The 19,919-nt window shown below is 36.6% G+C and overlaps 1 protein-coding gene across 4 annotated transcripts in view; it reads right to left on the bottom strand.

The window, feature by feature from the left end:
* AGO3 (argonaute RISC catalytic component 3) overlaps positions 1-19,919 on the bottom strand; it is a 127,999-nt gene that overhangs the window by 90,702 nt on the left and 17,378 nt on the right. For 3 of the 4 annotated variants that reach the window (XM_044390538.3, XM_044390539.3, XM_044390540.3), the window contains one exon: positions 12,028-12,199. In XM_044390538.3, coding sequence (XP_044246473.1) covers positions 12,028-12,199 — 172 coding nt within the window. Of the gene's footprint in view, positions 1-2,840; positions 2,906-12,027; positions 12,200-19,919 lie in introns of those variants that run through there. The other variant, XM_026516680.4, reaches the window with a different exon arrangement.

The following is a 19,919-nucleotide window of genomic DNA, read 5'->3' as shown; positions in this document are numbered from 1 at the left end:
GGGAGTGGGAGAGGAAGAAGCAGGCTCATAGCGGAGGAGCCCGATGTGGGACTCGATCCCTGTACGCGGGGATCACGCCCTGAGCCGAAGGCAGACGCTTTAACGACTGCGCTACCCAGGCGCCCCATAAAATGCCATTTTTATCTTATAAGTTCTCAACATATAAATGAATCTAGCTCTTGAATTCTCTGTATTGTCCCAGTGGTTTATTTGTCTGTTCTTAAACAACTATCTTAGGTTTTCACAATTACTAAAGTGTTTTATTATACTGTAACATGGGGCAGGGCAAGTTCCTTTTCTTTTTCTAAGTTAACCGGGACATTTATGGAAACTTTTGATCAGAATAAACTTCTAAAGTGGTCCCCCCAAACTATCAATATCATAAAGAAAAGAAATATATCTAGTGCACTACATATAGTAAATAAGAATAAAATATGTTAGTTAAGAAACCCTCAAATTGGGGCGCCTGGGTGGCGCAGTTGTTAAGCGTCTGCCTTCGGCTCAGGGCTTGATCCCAGCGTTCTGGGATCGAGCCCCACATCAGGCTCCTCCGCTAGTACCCTGCTTCTTCCTCTCCCACTTCCCCTGCTTGTGTTCCCTCTCTCGCTGGCTATCTCTGTCAAATAAATAAAATAAAATCTTAAAAAAAAAAAGAAACCCTCAAATTATACATACTTGGGAGACACTGCTAGTATACTAAAAACAAATGAGCGTGTTTAAAGTTACTAAAACACCATAACAATGAACTCAATGAAGATGAAATATAATAGGGGTAACTGTAAAATCTAAACATTTCTGTTTAAAAAGCTCAACTGCAAAAGAACAGATTAGAGGATGTGAACTTACTCACTGCTTTTGTGGAAAGGGGCTTTAGGTGACTCTTAAGTCCAGAATGAACTAATAGTGAGATGTAGCTTCCTCAAAATTAAAAAAATTAGGTTGCATATATTTAAGTGCCCAGTATAAAGCATATCACCATCCCATCACATATTATATAGTCATTGTGCACTCTGAAGTACTCTGTTCAATTTGGAAAAATTTAAGACCCTAAAAAAATGAAACATAACCAGAAGAAGGTAATCCTGATAGAAATTCATGTAACATGAGTAAAAATAAATCAAACTAAGGACTTCAAGTCTGGAATAGGAAAGACTCAAAGGAAATTATAGAAGCCTCTGGCTATTTTGATGGACTGTCCTGTGATAAACTAAGCAGAAAATCTACCTTGTTTGAAAGGATAGAACTAGGATACAACTCACAAATAATTGGAAAGATATAAGAAGCTAGACTTTGGAATAAATATTTCCCACATTTCCTAACCACCAGAATTATTCACAAGTGGATTACACTACCTTATAAAGTACCTAAGTTCATCCTTGCTAGAACAGCTCAAGGAGCAGTTATGTCACAGAAGATACCAACTAGAAGATACCAACCAGAAGACTGAAATGAATAATCTCTGCAATCCCCTCTAACAGTAAAATTTAATTAGGAGAATACCAAAGAATGAAACACTGCAGATTTTACCATGGCATCAGATATAAAAACTTCTTTATGAATAATTACACTAAACACTGGACTCAAGTTCTGAGAGCCTTTAACAGAATGGTGTTAGAATTCTATATACACTGGCCAATTCTAACATTAAACTACTTTTAAGTTCATAACTGCTAACACCTATGTTTCAAAGGGAAATAGCTTTTCTAAGGACCATCATTTATTATGTCTCTTTAATCTCTCACTAATACGATGTAATTGATATATTTAGATATTTAATGAAACTTTAGTATGCAAGTTAACAAAATGACAATTCAAGAAACTGCAAATTTTCACTTGTTATTTCAAAAGATACTGTGACAAAGGGTAATGTATTAGAGTGCTCATCAGGCAGGCATGTGAAACTAAATAAGAACTCCAAAATAGTAATTTAGTCATCTATTCAGCAACAGCAGCAAAGGTGCTCACTGTATTTTGAAGAAAGTTTGAATTGGGAAATTGCCAATTTAAGAAACCTCTACATGTGCTAACATAAGCACTGGAAGAAAAATAAGTAGATGTGAGCTTTTAGTCCCACTCTGCCACTAGGTTGTTATGAAAGTTACCTTGCCTCTCTGACTTTAGTTCCTTCATTGACAAAAATGGGATAATAGTCTCTGGGCTGTTACAGGGACCATATGGGATATTGGTGAAAGTACTTTTGGGGGAAAAAGGAAATTATATATATATGATACTATTTTTTACAAAAATTTAAGCATAATTATCTCACAAATATACTTCAAGACTATATTGAAGTATTGAAGTCTTCCAAACAACAAACAGATACATCACAACGTATTAGTATCAAAGTAAATTAATACAAAGAATAAATTCTGGTAATTTAACATAAACTGTGAATTTTCTCTATGTCACAGTTGTGGAACTGTCTTTGTCTTATGTGCAGGTGTTTTTTATTGTAACAATGGGGAAGAATCCTTTGATCTTTTGTTCAAATGTAGAAATTTTAGCACAACATTTAAGTGTATATTGTAGTAAAATTACAATTACCAAAATATGCAAACTACTTTAACTTCCAAAGCAGTATTTAGGAAAGCAATTTGGGAAAGAAAATCTGAGTAAATGGGAATAAGAACTTCTAACCAATCTTTAGTGGCTTCCTTTGACTAATGACCTTAGTCTGAGAAGGAAAGAATTCTCACAGAGTATAATATGATGCATTTTTGTAGAACTTTGGGATAGAATTTAAAAATCCTTAAGAATATCTGGCGATTACTACAAAAATGGAACCTACCTGGGTGCATTATGTTTTACAAAGGGCTACAGCCTACCTTTCCCACTCTTACCTCAACCACCACTTCCTACATTCTGGTACCAAGTCTTTTGACTCCATCATGCTCTGGTGCACAGACTGTAAAGTAAAATTTAATACTGGTTTCAGTAAGTACCACTTTACCACCTGACTCATGCAGCAGAAAAATGGTAGGAGAGGGAAATTTTAATGTAAAAAGGAGAAGAAATTATTTTCATTAATTGTTCTATATGCTCATAGAGACCCACCTTCATCTCATTTCTAGTTATCTTTTATTCTCTGCTCTCAAAAGGTAGAATGGGAAATATTATTTTAGTCGATACAAGAAGACATGAAATAATATCTTCCCCTGAAAGTGACTATTGACATTAGTTTAGTATTCATAGCTACAATAAATTAATCTGTCACTATAGTACAGACAGAAAGAAGGAAGATTGCTAAGGTATAACAAGATGGTAAAATCGCCCAGAGGCTTGCTTATAAAACACAACTAAAACAGCTGGCAGTCTCTCCTTGTATCCTTCCAACTTTGAATTTATCTTCCTAACTCTTCAATAAGTAACAGAGAAGGTCGCCAATGAATACTTTGGCATCAAGATAAAGTTTAAAAGATACAGAATAGAGAAAAACGGGTTATACTTTAGATCAAATTTTTAGTATTTTATAATATAAAATCTGTAGTACACCAGAGCATTTTTCTAAAAACTGTCTTCATAATCATTTCACATGGGTATGAATTCTTTTGTAATTTTATTTAACTACACTTGGCTAATCCAGTGGAGTAAACATTACCAGTATTCACAGATAATTGATGGATTACTTGAGACCGAGAAATTATTTTTTAACTTAATCTGGCTTACACTAACAACTCTATTCTAGAACACTTCTACCTTAGGCCACCACTGACTTTTTTTTTTTTAATTTTATTTATTTATTCGACAGAGATAGAGACAGCCAGCGAGAGAGGGAACACAAGCAGCGGGAGTGGGAGAGGAAGAAGCAGGCTCCCAGCAGAGCAGGGAGCCCAATGCGGGGCTCGATCCCATAACGCCGGGATCACGCCCTGAGCCGAAGGCAGATGCTTAACCGCTGTGCCATCCATGCGCCCCCCCCCCCCCCTGACTTCTTAAAAGACATGGTCTCTTTTCAGCTTTTACACCCTGGCTTCCTTTAGCATTTGCCACTGTGATCAATCCTTGAAAATCATGATCCTTTCTTTACCTTCTCTGAAACAGCTTATACTTTGTCCTGGTTCTCCTACTTTTCCAGTCTAAGTGCCTTCACTGGCAAACCTGAAACAACGGTATCCCCAGAGATCCATTCTCAATCTTACTTTGACTCTGCTCACTTTCCCTAGCTTTTAACTATCACCTATATGCTGACACATCTCAAATCTTAATCTCTATCTTGACTTATTTCCTGAGCTCTAGGCACTTACTTCCAATAATCTATTAAACCTCCCTACTTTGATGTTTCTTATGCAATTCAACCTCCAAATATACAAAACAGAAAATAAAAAACTGGGTCCTTTCACCATCTGTATTTCTGTTAAAGCCATCACTATTGCACAAGTTAGGGAACGATGAAGCCATTCTTCTCTCTTCTCTTTACCTCCACACCTAAATTACTCATTCTTCTAAATGTTACATCTAAGCCCTTCCTTCAGCCCCACTGCCACTGCTGGTAGTTAGTCTTAGAAAACACTATCTCTAATCTAGAAAAGTATGTATCAGAGATGCTAGAGGGTATGCTAGAATATGAGGGGAAAAAAGAAGTATTTATATTTAATTTTCATCTAATAATCAGAAATTAAGATTTATTAACATTCATGAATATGGATTGACAATGAAGACTTCATTTAGCCCTTGTCAGATGATCAGTGTAACATATGGTGCACCAGGAACTCTAAGAGAATTAACAGGACTTCTGCAACATGTAGGAGTTACCAGTGTACTGTAGCAACACTGTATGGTAGCAGATGTTAACTACATTTACCTTGATGGGCACAGTATAATGTACAGAGTTGTCAAATCAGTATGTTGTATACTTAAAACTAATATAACATTGTATGTCAATTATATCTCGATTTAAAAAAAAGAATCAACAGTGGAACTCTCACTCATTCATTTTCAGCATGTTGCAACTTATTTCAGTTCATGTGTGTGGCATATATTCAATCAGATTTTTGGTACATGAATACGAAAATTTCAAATTATTAAATGTATTTTTAAATAGTTTATTTCAAAATATCGTTTCCTGCCTTTAATTTTTCTGTAGTTATAATATGTTAGAATAGTGGTACATTTCTATAAATTTAAAAACTTTAAATGTGTGCAAATACATTATTTATTGTTCAGTTCGTGGTCAAACATATTTTAACTAATGGGGATGAGTAATCTGAAGATTTGAAGACCACTGATCTAGACTACTGCAAACAGCCTTCCCAATGTTCTCCAGAACTCTGGTCTTTCTCTTTTCTTTTCTTTTTTTTTAATTTAAAAGATTTTATTTATACATTTGAGAGAGAGCGTGTGTGTGTGTGTGTGTGTGTGTGTGTGTGAGAGAGACAGAGAGCACGAGCGGGGTGGGGGGGGGGAGCAGAGGAAGAGGGATTAGCAGACTCTCCACTGAGCAGGGTTCGATCCCAGGACCCTGAGATCATGACCTGAGCCAAAGGCAGAAGCTTAACCGACTGAGCCACCCAGGTTCCCCTGGTCTTTCTCTTTTCTAATTCATCTGCCACACTGTCATTAATTATGCCTTTTTTTTAAAGATTTTATTTATTTATTTGACAGAGAAAGAGAGCGAGAGAGGGAACACAAGCAAGGGGAGTGTGAGAGGGAGAAGCAGGCTTTCCGCTGAGCAGGGAGCCCGATGCGGGACTCAATTCCAGGACCCTGGGATCATGACATGAGCCGAAGGCAGACACTTAATGGCTGAGCCACCCAGGCACCCCTAGTTATGCCTTTAAATATACATGTTCCTCATGTGCTCAAAGCCTCCAGTGGCTCTCCACTGTTTCTGAATTCACAAGCCTTAGCATGGAATTGAGACCCTTCACCGGCGTGCCTGGGTGGCTCAGGTGGTTGAGTGTCTGACTCTCAATTTTGGCTTCGGTCATGATCTCAGGGTTGTGAGATCCAGCCCCATGTCTGGCTCCGTGCTCAGTGGAGACTCTGCTTTGAGATTCTTTCTCTCCCTCTCCCCTCCCCACCCCTGCACTTTTTTGCTCTCAAATAAATAAATAAATAAATCTTAAAAAAAAAAAAAAAAAAAAGAAAGAAAGAAAAGACCCTTCATAACTAACTCCCCGGCTAAGTTTTCAGACTCAAGCTACTCTGTTCATACTGGCCTATTTCTGTTACATAAACATGTCATGATTTTGCTATATCCATTCTATATAGATTCTTTCTTCTGTTCTATTATTTAGTTCAGATACCACATCATATATCCTAACTAAAAGCAGGAATCATTGCTCTTTCATCACAGCACATAATGCATATCTCACAGAACTTGTCACTACATACAGATCATGAAATCTCCAGCAGGGGTCAGATCTTATTTACCTTGTTATCTCCAGAACCTAGTACTGTACCCGATACAAAAAAGGGGCACAAAAAGTTAAATAGTTAATGAAAACATAGGGAAGATCCTAAAATGATCTTTAACTTTTAAAAGTTACTGCAAAATTTAAAATTTTAATTCCAGTCAGGGTCCATATACTCTTTAAATCCATTACCAAACAGCATTCTACCCTGGTACAACCATGTGGTAAATCCAGATAACTGGTTTAAACTGATTTAACTCAATTTAAGAAAAAAGTGGAGCAGACTAAAAATAAGCAAATCATGCTACATCCATAACAATACTGCACAGCTATTACTATAATTTAAATCCACACAAATGGATAGATGTTAGGAATAAACCCTATTAGCCCCTGATGTTTAAGAATATATTTATTTATAAAATAATCTTTGAACTTCAAATATACTGTAGAAATACTCTCTAGAAGACTAATTACTACTGAGTAATTTATGTAGATGCTACTTAAAAGAATTTCTGAAATTTGAAATAATCACCATCTGTTAGCTTTCCTATCTTCCAAGTCATTAACTAACAAGAAAAATAAAACTTGCTTATTAACTAACATATACTGCATGGTACAGTTTCCCTAAGATAGCTAAATATTCAAAACTACACTGTTTGGTTTTCACCAGCAGTGTTTTCTGGGCCATGTTCTGTAAAGCATTTTAATCAGAAGTATACTCCTCTATGGGTATGACACCAAAAGGACAACTGACAAGAGAAAAAATTAACTGTTCTTAATCAAAATAAAAAATGTGCTTCAAAAGATACCATTAAGAAAGTGAAAGGCAACAGGCAGAAAGGGAGAACATTTTTGCACATCATTACATCTGATAAGGGACTTTTAACTATACCTATAAAGAATTCCTGTAACTCAGTAACAAAAAGACAAATTATCCAACTTAAAAATGGGCAAAGGACCTGAACAGACATTTCTCCACAGATATACAAATGGCCAAAAAGTACATGAAAACATGCCCAACATCAACCATCAGGGAAATGCAAATCAAAATCACAATGAAATACTTAAAACTCCTAGGATGGCTACAATAAAAAAGATAGGTAACAAATGGTGGTAAGGATGAAGAGATGCTTGAATCATCATATACTGCTAGTGGGAATGTAAAATGATGCAGCCAGTTTAGAAGAGAGTCTGGCAGTTCCTCAAAAGATTAAATAGAGTTACCAAATCATTCCACTCTTCGTGAAACACCCAAAAGAAATGAAAACACATGTCCACACAAGACCTTATAAACAAATGCTCACAGCATTATACATTACAGCCCCAAAGTGTAAACGACTCACATGTCCATCAGCCGATGAACCAACAAAACATCCATACAACAGAATAATACTTAGTAATAAAAAGGAAGTACTGATACATGCTGCAACATGGATGTCCCTTGAAAACACGTGGAGTGAAAGAGGTCATTCACACAAATGGCCATGTATTATATGATTCCATTTATATGAAATACCCAGAAAAGGCAAATCTACAGAGACAAAGTACATTAGCGGTTGGCAGGGGTTATGGTGTGGGGGTGGGGAGGCAATGGTGAGTGACTACCAAGGAGTAATAGGGTTTCTTTCTTTCTTCCTTTTTTTTTTTTTTTTTAAAGGTTTTATTCATTTATTTGAGAGGGAGAGCAAGCACACGAGGAGAGGGGAGGGGCAGAGGGAGATGGAGAAGCAGACTCCCCGCTGAGCAGGGAGCCCACTGCGGGGCTGGATCCCAGAACCCTGACATCATGACCTGAGTTAAAGGCAGCCGCTTAACAGACTGACCCACCCAGGAGCCCATAACAGGGCTTCTTTTTGGGAGGATGATACGTTCTAAAATTTGATTGTGGTGATGGTGGTACATCACATCTTTGAACACACTAAAAATCACTGAATTGTACACTTTACATGAGTGAATTGTATAGTATGTGAATTTCATATAAATGAAGTTATTTTAAAAAAGTTTGTCCCTCTCTTGGCAAATTACCAATTTACAACATTGTGCCAATGACATTCCTAATAACAGCAGAAAGGGAGTTGTTTCCAACACTCTGATCTGAGATTTCCACTTAAAAGCCAAAATGGATTCAATATAGACTTATTTTTCCTTCAAAAATTCAGTCATCAGTATTACATAACTATGCAATATGTACAAATATCTGGCACTCTATCACAAATCACAATAGTAACAGTAATCATAACAGTACAACTAATGTTTCATTTATAAAAGAAAACTGAACCAAAAAAATTCAAACAGAATCTAATACTATTTCGAGATTCCTTCAAATCTTTATTCATATTTAAAATAGATCTTACAGTTACAAAATAAAGCTTTTATATAATTTTTCCTATGTATCTATGTTACTACTTAAAGATTCTGAATAAGGGGGCGCCTGGGTGGCACAGCGGTTAAGCGCCTGCCTTCGGCTCAGGGCACGATCCCGGCGTTATGGGATCGAGCCCCACATCAGGCTCTTCAGCTATGAGCCTGCTTCTTCCTCTCCCGCTCCCCCTGCTTGTGTTCCCTCTCTCGCTGGCTGTCTCTATCTCTGTCAAATAAATAAATAAAATCTTTAAAAAAAAAAAAAAGATTCTGAATAAGTATCTAACAATCTATTTGAGGTTTATCCCCATACATTTTTAGCAGTTGGACAAACTAGCATAAAACCTCAAGTTATGGAATTTATACTCTAGGTCATAATGTTTCTAAAAATATTTGGTGCTTAGTTATTAAGATCATTTACTTATTAAAAAAAATACTAGAAACATTTAAAATCTGCTTAACAAACATGCTCTCTTACCAAATGATCATTTTCAATCAAAATCTTATTGGCAAAAAAGCATTACACACACATACCCTAAAGGGGTGAGGAAAGGACAAAACAAGCAACAGACAGAAAATCTGAAGTAGAGAAGCTGACTCACGAAATGACTCACAAGCATTTCCTGGGTATTTCGTCCAAGAAAACTCCTTTGACTAAAGTGGAAACTTGTTTGGCTACAACCCATCAGTCTACTATTATGATTAACGCCATGGTGCCAAATATTTGAGCATGTGGCATATGCACAAGAACGACCTCCTACGTGTTGATTTAAATACCGGGGCATTTTAGCCCGGAACTGTTTAGCTAATATGGAATAGGAACTGTCAAGTTCTATCTAGTTCCTTCTAACTTTTCGAACTCTAGCCCCTGAAGTGTAGGAACTTAACCAATTTCAAAAGCCCAGTAACAATTTAACTGACTAGTTATGTACTAATATTGCAAAAGGTGAAGATAAAAGCTAGTTTTTTGAAGGAATAAAGGAAATAAGTTTTGCAGATGTTGACATAAAATCAAGTCAATATTATTAACAAAGTAGAAAGTTGATTTATGTCTTTTTAAGAGTCTCAAAGAAATCCTGTAGGGCCTATGAAAACTCAGATAAAAGATAGAGGATAAAAAATTTCCACGTGGAAACATCTAAATTACAGATCCTTTACTTCTACTGGCAAACAACGTAACGAGACAAAGCAACTGGAACACAAAATATAATTAGGGAAGTCAACAGTACCATAAATTAAAAAACCAGAACGTACACACCAATTTATGACATATATTTTTCTCTCAACTTAACCACTATGTTGAGCATCTACATGTAAAACTTAATACTATTTAATTTTTTTTTAAGTAGGCTGCACACCCAACATGGGGCTTGAACTCACAATCCCAAGATCAAGAGTTAGATGCTTTACTGACTAAGCCACTCAGATGCCCCAATTTCATATATACTTACATAATACACAAATAACTACCTTACCCCTATCAAAAACAAAAAGTTAGATAGGAGAAGGAACAAATCTAATAAATAATTTTGTTCTTTTTTTACTTAATATTACTGCCACTGCATTAGTCCCTCAGTACTCCTCTGAAAAACTAAAAGACCCTCAGCTGACATCCCTGTAAGCCCTAAGCCTCCATCTCCCATTATTCTCTCAATTTCAAACTATTTATCTTTAAAGCAGTTTTATTTTCCTAACATTTTCATCATATAATTCTCCTACTTAATAAATAACCTGCAACAATTCCTTACTATATACTGCTAAAATTAGGGGTGATTCTTTTGGGCAAGGCAAGGAGGAAAGGCAGTAGTAAGGAATTCAGTTCAGAAATACCTGTCTTAGGGGTGCCTAGGTGGCTCAGTCGGTTAAGCATCTGACTCTCGGTTCCAGCTCACGTCATGATCTCAGGGTCATGAGAGGTCATGAGATCAAGCCCCACATCATGTTCCGTGCTCAGCACAGTCTGCTTGAGATTATTTTTCTCTCCCTCTCCCTACCCCTGTTGGTTCCTCCTTTCACTTGTGCTCTTTAATAAATGAATAAAATCCTTAAAAAAAGAAATATCAAAAAAAGAGAAATATCTGCCTTAGACATTGTATCAGTTAAGAGATTTACTTAGATTAAAAATGTCTTTTTATTTTATTTTTTTTAAAGTAGGCTCCACATGGAGCCCAGTGCGGGGCTGCAACTCATAACCCTGAGAATGAGACCTGAGCTGATATCAGCAGTCAGATGCTTTTAAATGACTGAGCTACCCAGGCACCTTAATAAATGCCTTTTTAAAATGTAAACATCAAACAGTAAGGTCAGGGGGCACCTGGGTGGCTTAGTCGGTTAACTGTGTGCCTTCAGCTCAGGTTATGATCTCAGGGTCCTGGGATCGAGCCCCATGTTAGGCTCCCTGCTCAGCAGGGAATCCCCTTCTCCCTCTCCCTCTGTGCCTCCCCTCCTTGCTTGTGCATGCTTGCTCTCTCTCTCAAAAAAAAAAAAAATAAAATCTTTAAAATCTTTAAATTACTAATTTCTTAACAGCAAGAACCACCTATATCTTAAATGAAGACTCTTAGTAATAATAATAATACTTATTGAATATGAAAAGGCTGGGGTATTTTATAGTACAAACCAAAATGCTAAGTTGAATATCACTGTTTTCTAAATGTTTTGTCTGTCTTTGTTTTTTAAAACCTCCTTCATGGTGTACACCAAATCATAAATTCCTTTTATATTCTCTTATTACCCAAACCACAACCATACATATATATATACATATATACATACATAATTTGGGAAAGGTGAAGCAGCTTACTGAAAGCAGATTGATAAATCTTTATATATCACATATACTTGTTTCTATATAAGAGTAAGGAAACTTAGGAGTTGAGGATAAGAACAGAAAGCATGAAAAGTGACAACCATTATCTCTACCCACTACTGCTACCATCCCATCATCTTAAAGGGATAAGTAAGGTGGGGGTGGAGATGGGAGGAAAAAGGAAAGCACAGATATATTACCTGATAGCAACGGAAAAGATGCTTAGTCTCGTTTCAAGAGCATATAAAAAGGACTTGGACCTCCTCTATTATCACAGAGAAAACATGTGAAGTCATGGTATAATAAGAAAATTTCAAGGCTGTTTGTATATTTTTCCCAACATCACACCACTGAAGTACAATCAATTTCAAAACAAATTACCACCTGTTCCTGGTCAAATTGTTAGACATTATCACTGTTATTAAATATGAAAGATAAACATAATTACTAAATCAAAGACAAATACTAACAGCAAAATAATCTCCATGACTTCATGATTCTTACCTGTTCACTCTCCTAGGACACTTGTCTGGTTTAATATCTACCTCATAGAGGTAGACATCAATCTTTGGGATTTCAACTTGAAAACAGTTAGCCAGCAATTTAATGGGTTTGCCCATGGTGCCATAGCCAGGTCTTCTGGGCACCATGAGTAGGGGCTGGGCCCCAACGGGTCCTGCCAGGGAGAGGGGGGAAAAAAAAGAGTAACACTGTTATAAGCTGCATTTGATGATCTTGTCAATCAGAGTATATTAAAATTTTAAGTACAGCTGACAATGGTTGAAGCCTAGTGCTGAAAGATGACATCATTTCTAACACTTCAACTTTTTTCTCCCCAAATTACTCTCCTCATTTAAATACATACACAAACAAAAAACTGGGTATCTCTGGAAAGTTGTTTCAGAAGGGGAAAAAGAAGGGAGGGCATTACATAAACCCAGGTGAGCAGTAGCAAGCACAAACCAGACCCAAAGAGTGTGAGACCAGCAACAATGTAAATTTTTTTTTTTTTTTAAGATTTATTTATTTTAGAGAGAAAGTGTGTGTTGGGGAGGAGAGGGGCAGAGGGAGAGGGAGCTAGAATCTCAAGCTGAGCAAAGAGCCCCATGCAGGGCTGATCCCACAACCCTGAGATCACGACCCAAGCAGAAACCAAGAGGTGGACACTTAGGGACTCATGAGTGGCCCAGTCAGTCAGGTCTGTGACTGCTGATTTCAGCTCAGGTTATGATCTCAGGGCCGTGAGACTGAGCCCCAAGTCGGGCTCTGTGCTCAGCATGGAGTCTGCTTGTCCTTCTCCCTCTGTTCCTCTCCCCCCCCACCACTTATGCACTCTCTCATAAATAAAAAATCTTTAAAAAAAAGAGAGCTGGATGCTTAACCTAATGCCCACTCAGGCGCCCCCAACAACATAAATTTAGAGTACGATATAATAAGGATAAGAACAAATGAACAAAATACAATAAACATACTAAAAGGATCAATAAGAAAAATTTAAAAAGTGCAAATTTGATACTTTGAAATTGATAAACTCCAGGCAACACTGATTTTTAAAAGAGGAGGATGAGTGCCTGGGTGGCTCAGTCAGTTAAACCTCTGACTCCTGATTTTGGCTCAGGTCATGATCTCAGGGTCGTGGGATCCAGCCATGTAGGACTCCACACTCAGCAGGAAGTCGCTTGAGATTTTCTTCCTCTCTCTCTGCCCCACCCCCTCCCCCTCTCATGTGCATGCGTGCTCTCCCTCTCTCAAATAAATAAATCTTTTTAAAAAAATTAAAGAGGAGGAAAAATAATATAAGTGAAAAAAATGCTAGCACTACAGATACTGAAGGCACAACATTATGTCAATAAATCTGGTGAAACAGACAAATTACTAGAGAAATACAGGTTACTGACACAAAAGTATGTAAAATTTGAAAAGTCCTCTCTTGGTAGAAATATAAATTGGAAAACAATATTGTGGTTCTTCAAAACATTAAAAACAGAATTACTGTATGATCCAGCAATTCTACTGCAGGGTACACACCCAAAAGAATTTAAGGCAAGAGCGTTGAAATGATAACCATACACGTTTGCTCATAGTACCATCATTCACAATAGCCGAAAGATGGAAGCAACCTAAGTGCCCACTGATGGATGAACAGATAAATAAAATGTGATATATACATATAATGGAACATTAGCCTTAAAAAGAAGGAAATTCTGATACATTCTACAACAGAGATGAACCTTGTAGATGTTATGTCACAAAAGGACACTGTATGATTCCACTTATTAATACCTATAGTAGTCAAACTCAGAGAGAAAAAGTACAAGGGTGGTTGTCAGGGGCTGGGGAAAAAGGAGAATGGGGAATTGCTGCTTAGTGGATAGAGTTGCAATTTTGCAAGATGAAAAGAGTTCTGGAGATAAGTTGCACACAGTGTGAATGTACTTAAATACCACTGAATTGTATACTAAAAAACTGCTAAGATGGTAAATTTTATGCTTGTATACTTTATCATAGTTTAAAAAAAAACGGTGACATCCAGCATTAAGATTTTAAAGCTCAAAATGTTGTACCCTTGTTAAATGAAGTTCAAACAATAAATTCAGTTGATAACTACTATCTGAATGAACTTACATTTAACATATCTGAAAAGTCCTGTAACTAGTTGAAAAAATGAAATCCATAATTAAAATATTTCCAGGGGGCACCAGGCTGCCTCAGTCAATAGAACATGTAACTCTTGATCTTGGGTTTGTTGAGTTTTAGCCCCATGTTTAGTATAGAAATTACTTAAAAAAATAAAATTAAAAAAATTTTTTTTCCATACATAAAGATTCCAGATCCAGATGGTTCCATTAGAGAATTATAGCAAACATTAAAGGAAAAAAAATCTATCTTATACAAACTCTTCCACAGAATAGGAAAAAAGTAAATACACCCCAATTCAACATATGATGCCAGAAAAACTCTGATACTAAAACCTGATGAAAACATTATGAAAAAGGAAAATAAAATCATGGGACAATACCATTTAAGAATATACCTGCAAAATCCTGAACAAAATGTTAACAAAAGTAAATCTAGCAATGTATCAAAAGGATAATGCATCAACCAAGATGAATTTATCATCAGGAATTAAAAGTTGGGCTAACAACAACTCTTTTTTTCACTGTGGATGAAAGCATATTAAAGTGCTGCCTATATTATTATTATTATTATTTAGTTTTGTTTTCATATATTTGTAAAACCTCTTCTGAGGACACCATCTTAACTGTCACCCTAGATAATATTGATAATATCCTAGGTAACATCGAGTAATTCTAGACTAGGTCATAGTTGTGTCTCCGCCATTTATCTAACCACTTGACCTCTGTCAAATATTAGTAGCCCTGAAACTCCTATTTTCTTTCTTTTTTTTTTTTTAAGATTTTATTTATTTATTTGACAGAGATAGAGACAGACAGCGAGAGAGGGAACACAAGCAGGGGGAGTGGGAGAGGAAGAAGCAGGCTCATAGCGGAGGAGCCTGATGTGGGGCTCGATCTCATAACGCCAGGATCACGCCCTGAGCCGAAGGCAGACGCTTAACCGCTGTGCCGCCCAGGCGCCCCTGAAACTCCTATTTTCTGATCTATAACATGGGAATAATACTTGATCTGCCACTTTCTTATGAATCTTATCAGGATAAAATCAGAAAATGTACAATAGTGGGGTGCCTGGCTGGTTCAGTCGGATGGACATCTGTCTTTGGCTCAGGCCATGATCCCATGAGCCCGCATCGGGCTCCCTGCTCAGCAGGTTGTCTGTTTCTCCCTCTGCCCCTTCACCCGCTCATGCTTGCATGCTCCTCTCTCTCTAAAATAAACAAAATCTTAAAAAAAAAACAAAATATTTTTTAAAAAGAAAGAAAATGCACAATAGCTAAGAGGTATCACGTTCTTACCATATCTCAGGCAATGCGCTATATGCTTTATATGCATTATCTCATTTAATCTTCATACAGACGCCACAATGATTTTACAGATGAGGAAAACTGAAATGATTTGCCTAAAACATGATAGCAGGCAAGAAGCAGAACTGGGATTGGATCCACCCTGCTGAGCTATTTTGTTCCACTGATACATCTGTCTATCCTTTCTCTAGTAACACACAGTCCTGATCACTATAGTTTTGTAGTAAGTACAGTTTTGAAGTCAGGTAGTGTCAGTATTCTGACATTATTCTCCTTCAATATAGTGTAGCTATTCCGGTTATTTTACCTTTCCATATAGATTTTAGACTCTGTTGATATCTATGAAATAATTTATGGAGATTCTGATTGGGATTATGCTAAATATATAAACCAAGTTGGGAAAAACTGACATCTTTACAATATTGAGTCTTCCTATCCATGTACATGGAATATCATCTCTCTACACATTTAGGTATTCTTTGATTCCTTTCATCAGAATTTTGTAGTTTTCCTAATATCTTGTACATATTTTGTTAGATTTATACCTGAATATGTTGGGGGGGTGCTAATATAAATAGTATTGTGCTTTTAATTTCAAATTCTAATTGTTCATTGCTTGTCTGTAATCTAAGATTTACTATAAGGTTACAATTAATCAGGGCAGTGTGGTATTAGTAAAAAACCACATAAAAAGATAAGCAAAACAGAACAGAAAGCCCCAAAATTGACCCACACAAAAACAATCAACTGATCTTTGACAAAGGAACAAAGGAAATTCAATGGAAAAAGGATACCTTTTCAACAAGTGGTGCTGAACAAGGGGATATACACATGCAAAACAACAATAACAACAACAAAAAAGAAAAAGAATCTAGACAGAGACCTAACATCTTTTTCAAAAGTTAACGCAATGGAGCACCTGGGTGGCTCAGTTGATAAAGCATCTGACTCCTGATTTCCGCTCAGGTCATGATCTCAGGGTCACACAATCCAGCCCCTCATCAGACTTCGTGCTGAACGTGAAGTCTGCTTAGGATTCTCTCCCTCCCGTGCCCCTGCTCTCTTGCACGCTCTCTCTAAAAAACCAACCAAACAAAAAAACCTCAAAATGGCTCACAGACCTAAACGTACAATGCAAAACTAAAACTCCTAGAAGATAACACAGTTGAAACCTTAGGTGACCTTGTGTTTGGTGATGACACCAAAAGCACAATCATGAAATAAAAAATTGGTAAGCTTTTATTAAAATTAAACTTCTAATCTGCGAAAGAGAATAAACACAAGCCACAGAGTGAGAAAATATCTGCAAAACACATATCTGATAAAGTATAATACAAAATACACAAAGACCTTTTAAAACTCATCAATAGAAGCAATAAAAAATAGAAGATCTGAACAGATACTTCACCAAAGATATACAAACAGCGAATAAGCACATAAAAAGATGCTCAACATCATGTCATTACAGAATTGCAAATTTTAAAAAAATGAGATACCACTACACACCTATATGAATGGCCAAAATCCAAAACACTAACACCAAATGTTGATAAGAAATGTGAACAACTCTCATTCACTGCTGGTGGGACTGCAAAGTGGCAGAGCCACTTGGGAAGACAGTTTAGCAGTTTCTTATAAAACTAAACATACTCATACTATTCAGAAATCATGCTCCTTGATATTTACCCAATTAGTTGAAAACTTATATCCACACAAAACCTGCTCATGAATGGTTATAGTGATTTTAGTCATAATTGCCAAAATTTGTCCTTCAGTACGTGAATGGGTAACTGTGGTACATCCAGACAGCAGGACATTATTCATCTCTAAAAAGAAATGTATTACTGAGCATAAAAATACATGGAGAAACTTTAAATCCATACTACTAAGTGAAAGAAGCCAATCTAAAAAGGCAATGTACTGTGTGATCCAATTATATGACATTTTGGAAACGGTAAAATTATGAAAACAGTAAGATCAGTGGTTTCCAGAGCTTTACTAGGTGCAAGGAAGATTCCAGGGCTATACGGGGTAGAAGGAAGAAACAGGTGGAGCACAGGGGATTTTAATTCTACTCTGTATGATACTGTAATGATGGATACATGTCACCACACATTTATTAAAACCCACAGAATGCATAACACAGAGTGAACCCTAATGCAGACTACAGACTTTAGATAAGAATAATGTATCAACACTGGATCCCTAATTGTAATAAATGTAACAAACTAAAGCAATAATAGGGGGAACTGGTTGGAAGGGGAGTAAGGGGGTATATGGGAATGCCTGTTACTTTCCAATTTTTCTATAAACTCAAACTACTAAAAAAATCTATTTAGTTTTAAAAATGCATGTGCACTTTGATCTGGTAATTACATTTCTTTTTTTTTTTTTTTAATTTTATTTATTTATTTGACAGAGAGAGAGACAGCCAGCGAGAGAGGGAACACAAGCAGGGGGAGTGGGAAAGGAAGGAGCAGGCTCCCAGCAGAGGAGCCTGATGTGGGGCTCGATCCCAGGACTCTGGGATCAGGCCCTGAGCCGAAGTCAGATGCTTAACGACTGAGTCACCCAGGTGCCCCGGTAATTCCATTTCTAAGTATTTATCTACACATACAGAAAATGACATTTGTATAAGGATATCCTTGTCTGCAACATTGCCTGGAATAACAAAAAACAATGAAATGTAAGCCCAATGAGGGTGGGTGGGAGTTTTGTCTGTTTCCTTCACTGATCTATAATGTCCAGAACTGTTCCTGGCACACAGTAAAAAATAAATGTGTTAAATAAATGAGATGAATAAATCAGTGCCCAATTAATGTTACAACCACGCAATGGAATAATATGTAACTATTAACATTAAAAAGAATAGAAAAGAAAAAGAATAGAGAAGCTCCTTAGTATCAATAAAGAGATAGGTTATATGAAAAAAACAATGCAGGACAGGGTATAAAATACATGTTCATTTGCATGAAGAAACAGAATATACATTCATATTATACAGTGTACACACTATTAGAATATCTGTTAGGACACCAAGATAGTGGGAGCAATGACTGCCTTCAGAGAGGGAACTAGATGGCTGGGGGCCTAAAAAGGAAGATTGATTTTTTCCTCCCTATATAGTCTATTCTGATATCCAACACTTGTTTCTGTAACACAAATCAGCTTATATGCAATTGTAAGTAGGGAAATTATGTCACTTTAGCACAGACATTACTTTGGTTCCTATGTGATTTTCTTCAGCCTGTTAATGCTTTTGCATTACGAAGTAATAGCAGTTGAATACAAAGTACACTAACAATGAATACAACAAACGAAAGAGGAATACAGTACTGTCCATGATACTCATTACATGTAAGGTCTTCCCTCTGGTTCAGTTTGGCCACATGCTCGGACTCAGAATAGCTTTTGCATGATTTCCTCTGAAGTTTGTGCTATTTGCGTTTATCTCAGTAATTTGGCAATCTCAAACCTTCCTCACATTCCGTTTCATCTTTTTAAACATCTTAAAGTCCTATGCTTATAGTACTTATTCATTAGAATTTTTTTTTTTTGCTTCTAGTAGTGTATTTTTAAAGAGATACTCACACCATATAATTCACCCATTTAAAGTATACAACTAAATGGCTTTTAGCATATTCATAGAACTGTGCAACCATCATAATCAATTTTAGAACATCTTCCTCTCCCCAAAAAGAAATCCTGTACCCCTTCACCATCACCTCCCCATTTCCCCCAACCAATGACAACCATTAATCTACTTTGTTTCTATAGATTTGCCTGTTCTGGACATTTCACATAAATGGAATTATATAGTATGTGTTCCTTTATAACTAATTCCTTTCATTTAGCATGTTTTCAAGGTTCATCCACCTTGCGGCATGTATCAAACTTCCTTTTTACTCCCCAGTAGTTTTCCATTGTTTGGATATACCGCATTTTATTTATCCATTTACCATTTGATGGACATTTTGATTGTTGCCACTTTTTGGCTATTATAATAAATAATGCTGCTATGAACACTCATACCATGTCCTTGTATGGACATAAGTTTTCTCTTCTCTTGCGTAGATTCCTAGGGATGGAATTGCCTTTTAAGGAACTGCCAGAATGTTTTCCAATCATTATGAATTTAATATGTTAAACTGTTATGGTATTTTTATTAGAATTTTCACTGCTTCTATATACCCTAGTTACAAAGTCACATAGATTTTTATTTTTTTCGTAAGATTTCATTTTTAAGTAACCTCTACACCCAATGTGGGGCTCAAACTTACAATCCTGAGATCAAGAGTCACATGCTCTACCTACCAAATGAGCCAGGCAGGAGCCACAAAGCTGCATAGGTTTTGACTGGTTAGCTTCGATTCTATTCCCACCCCTTACCCCATTAAGGCTCAGTATGACTGCATAATATCACATTATAGCAGAAATGCCTGTGTATCCCTTT

Source organism: Ursus arctos, unplaced genomic scaffold (genome assembly GCF_023065955.2).
Source record: "Ursus arctos isolate Adak ecotype North America unplaced genomic scaffold, UrsArc2.0 scaffold_32, whole genome shotgun sequence".
NCBI lineage: Eukaryota > Metazoa > Chordata > Mammalia > Carnivora > Ursidae > Ursus > Ursus arctos.
Note: the sequence above shows the minus strand (reverse complement) of the source record. Positions and strands in the feature narration are given on the sequence as shown.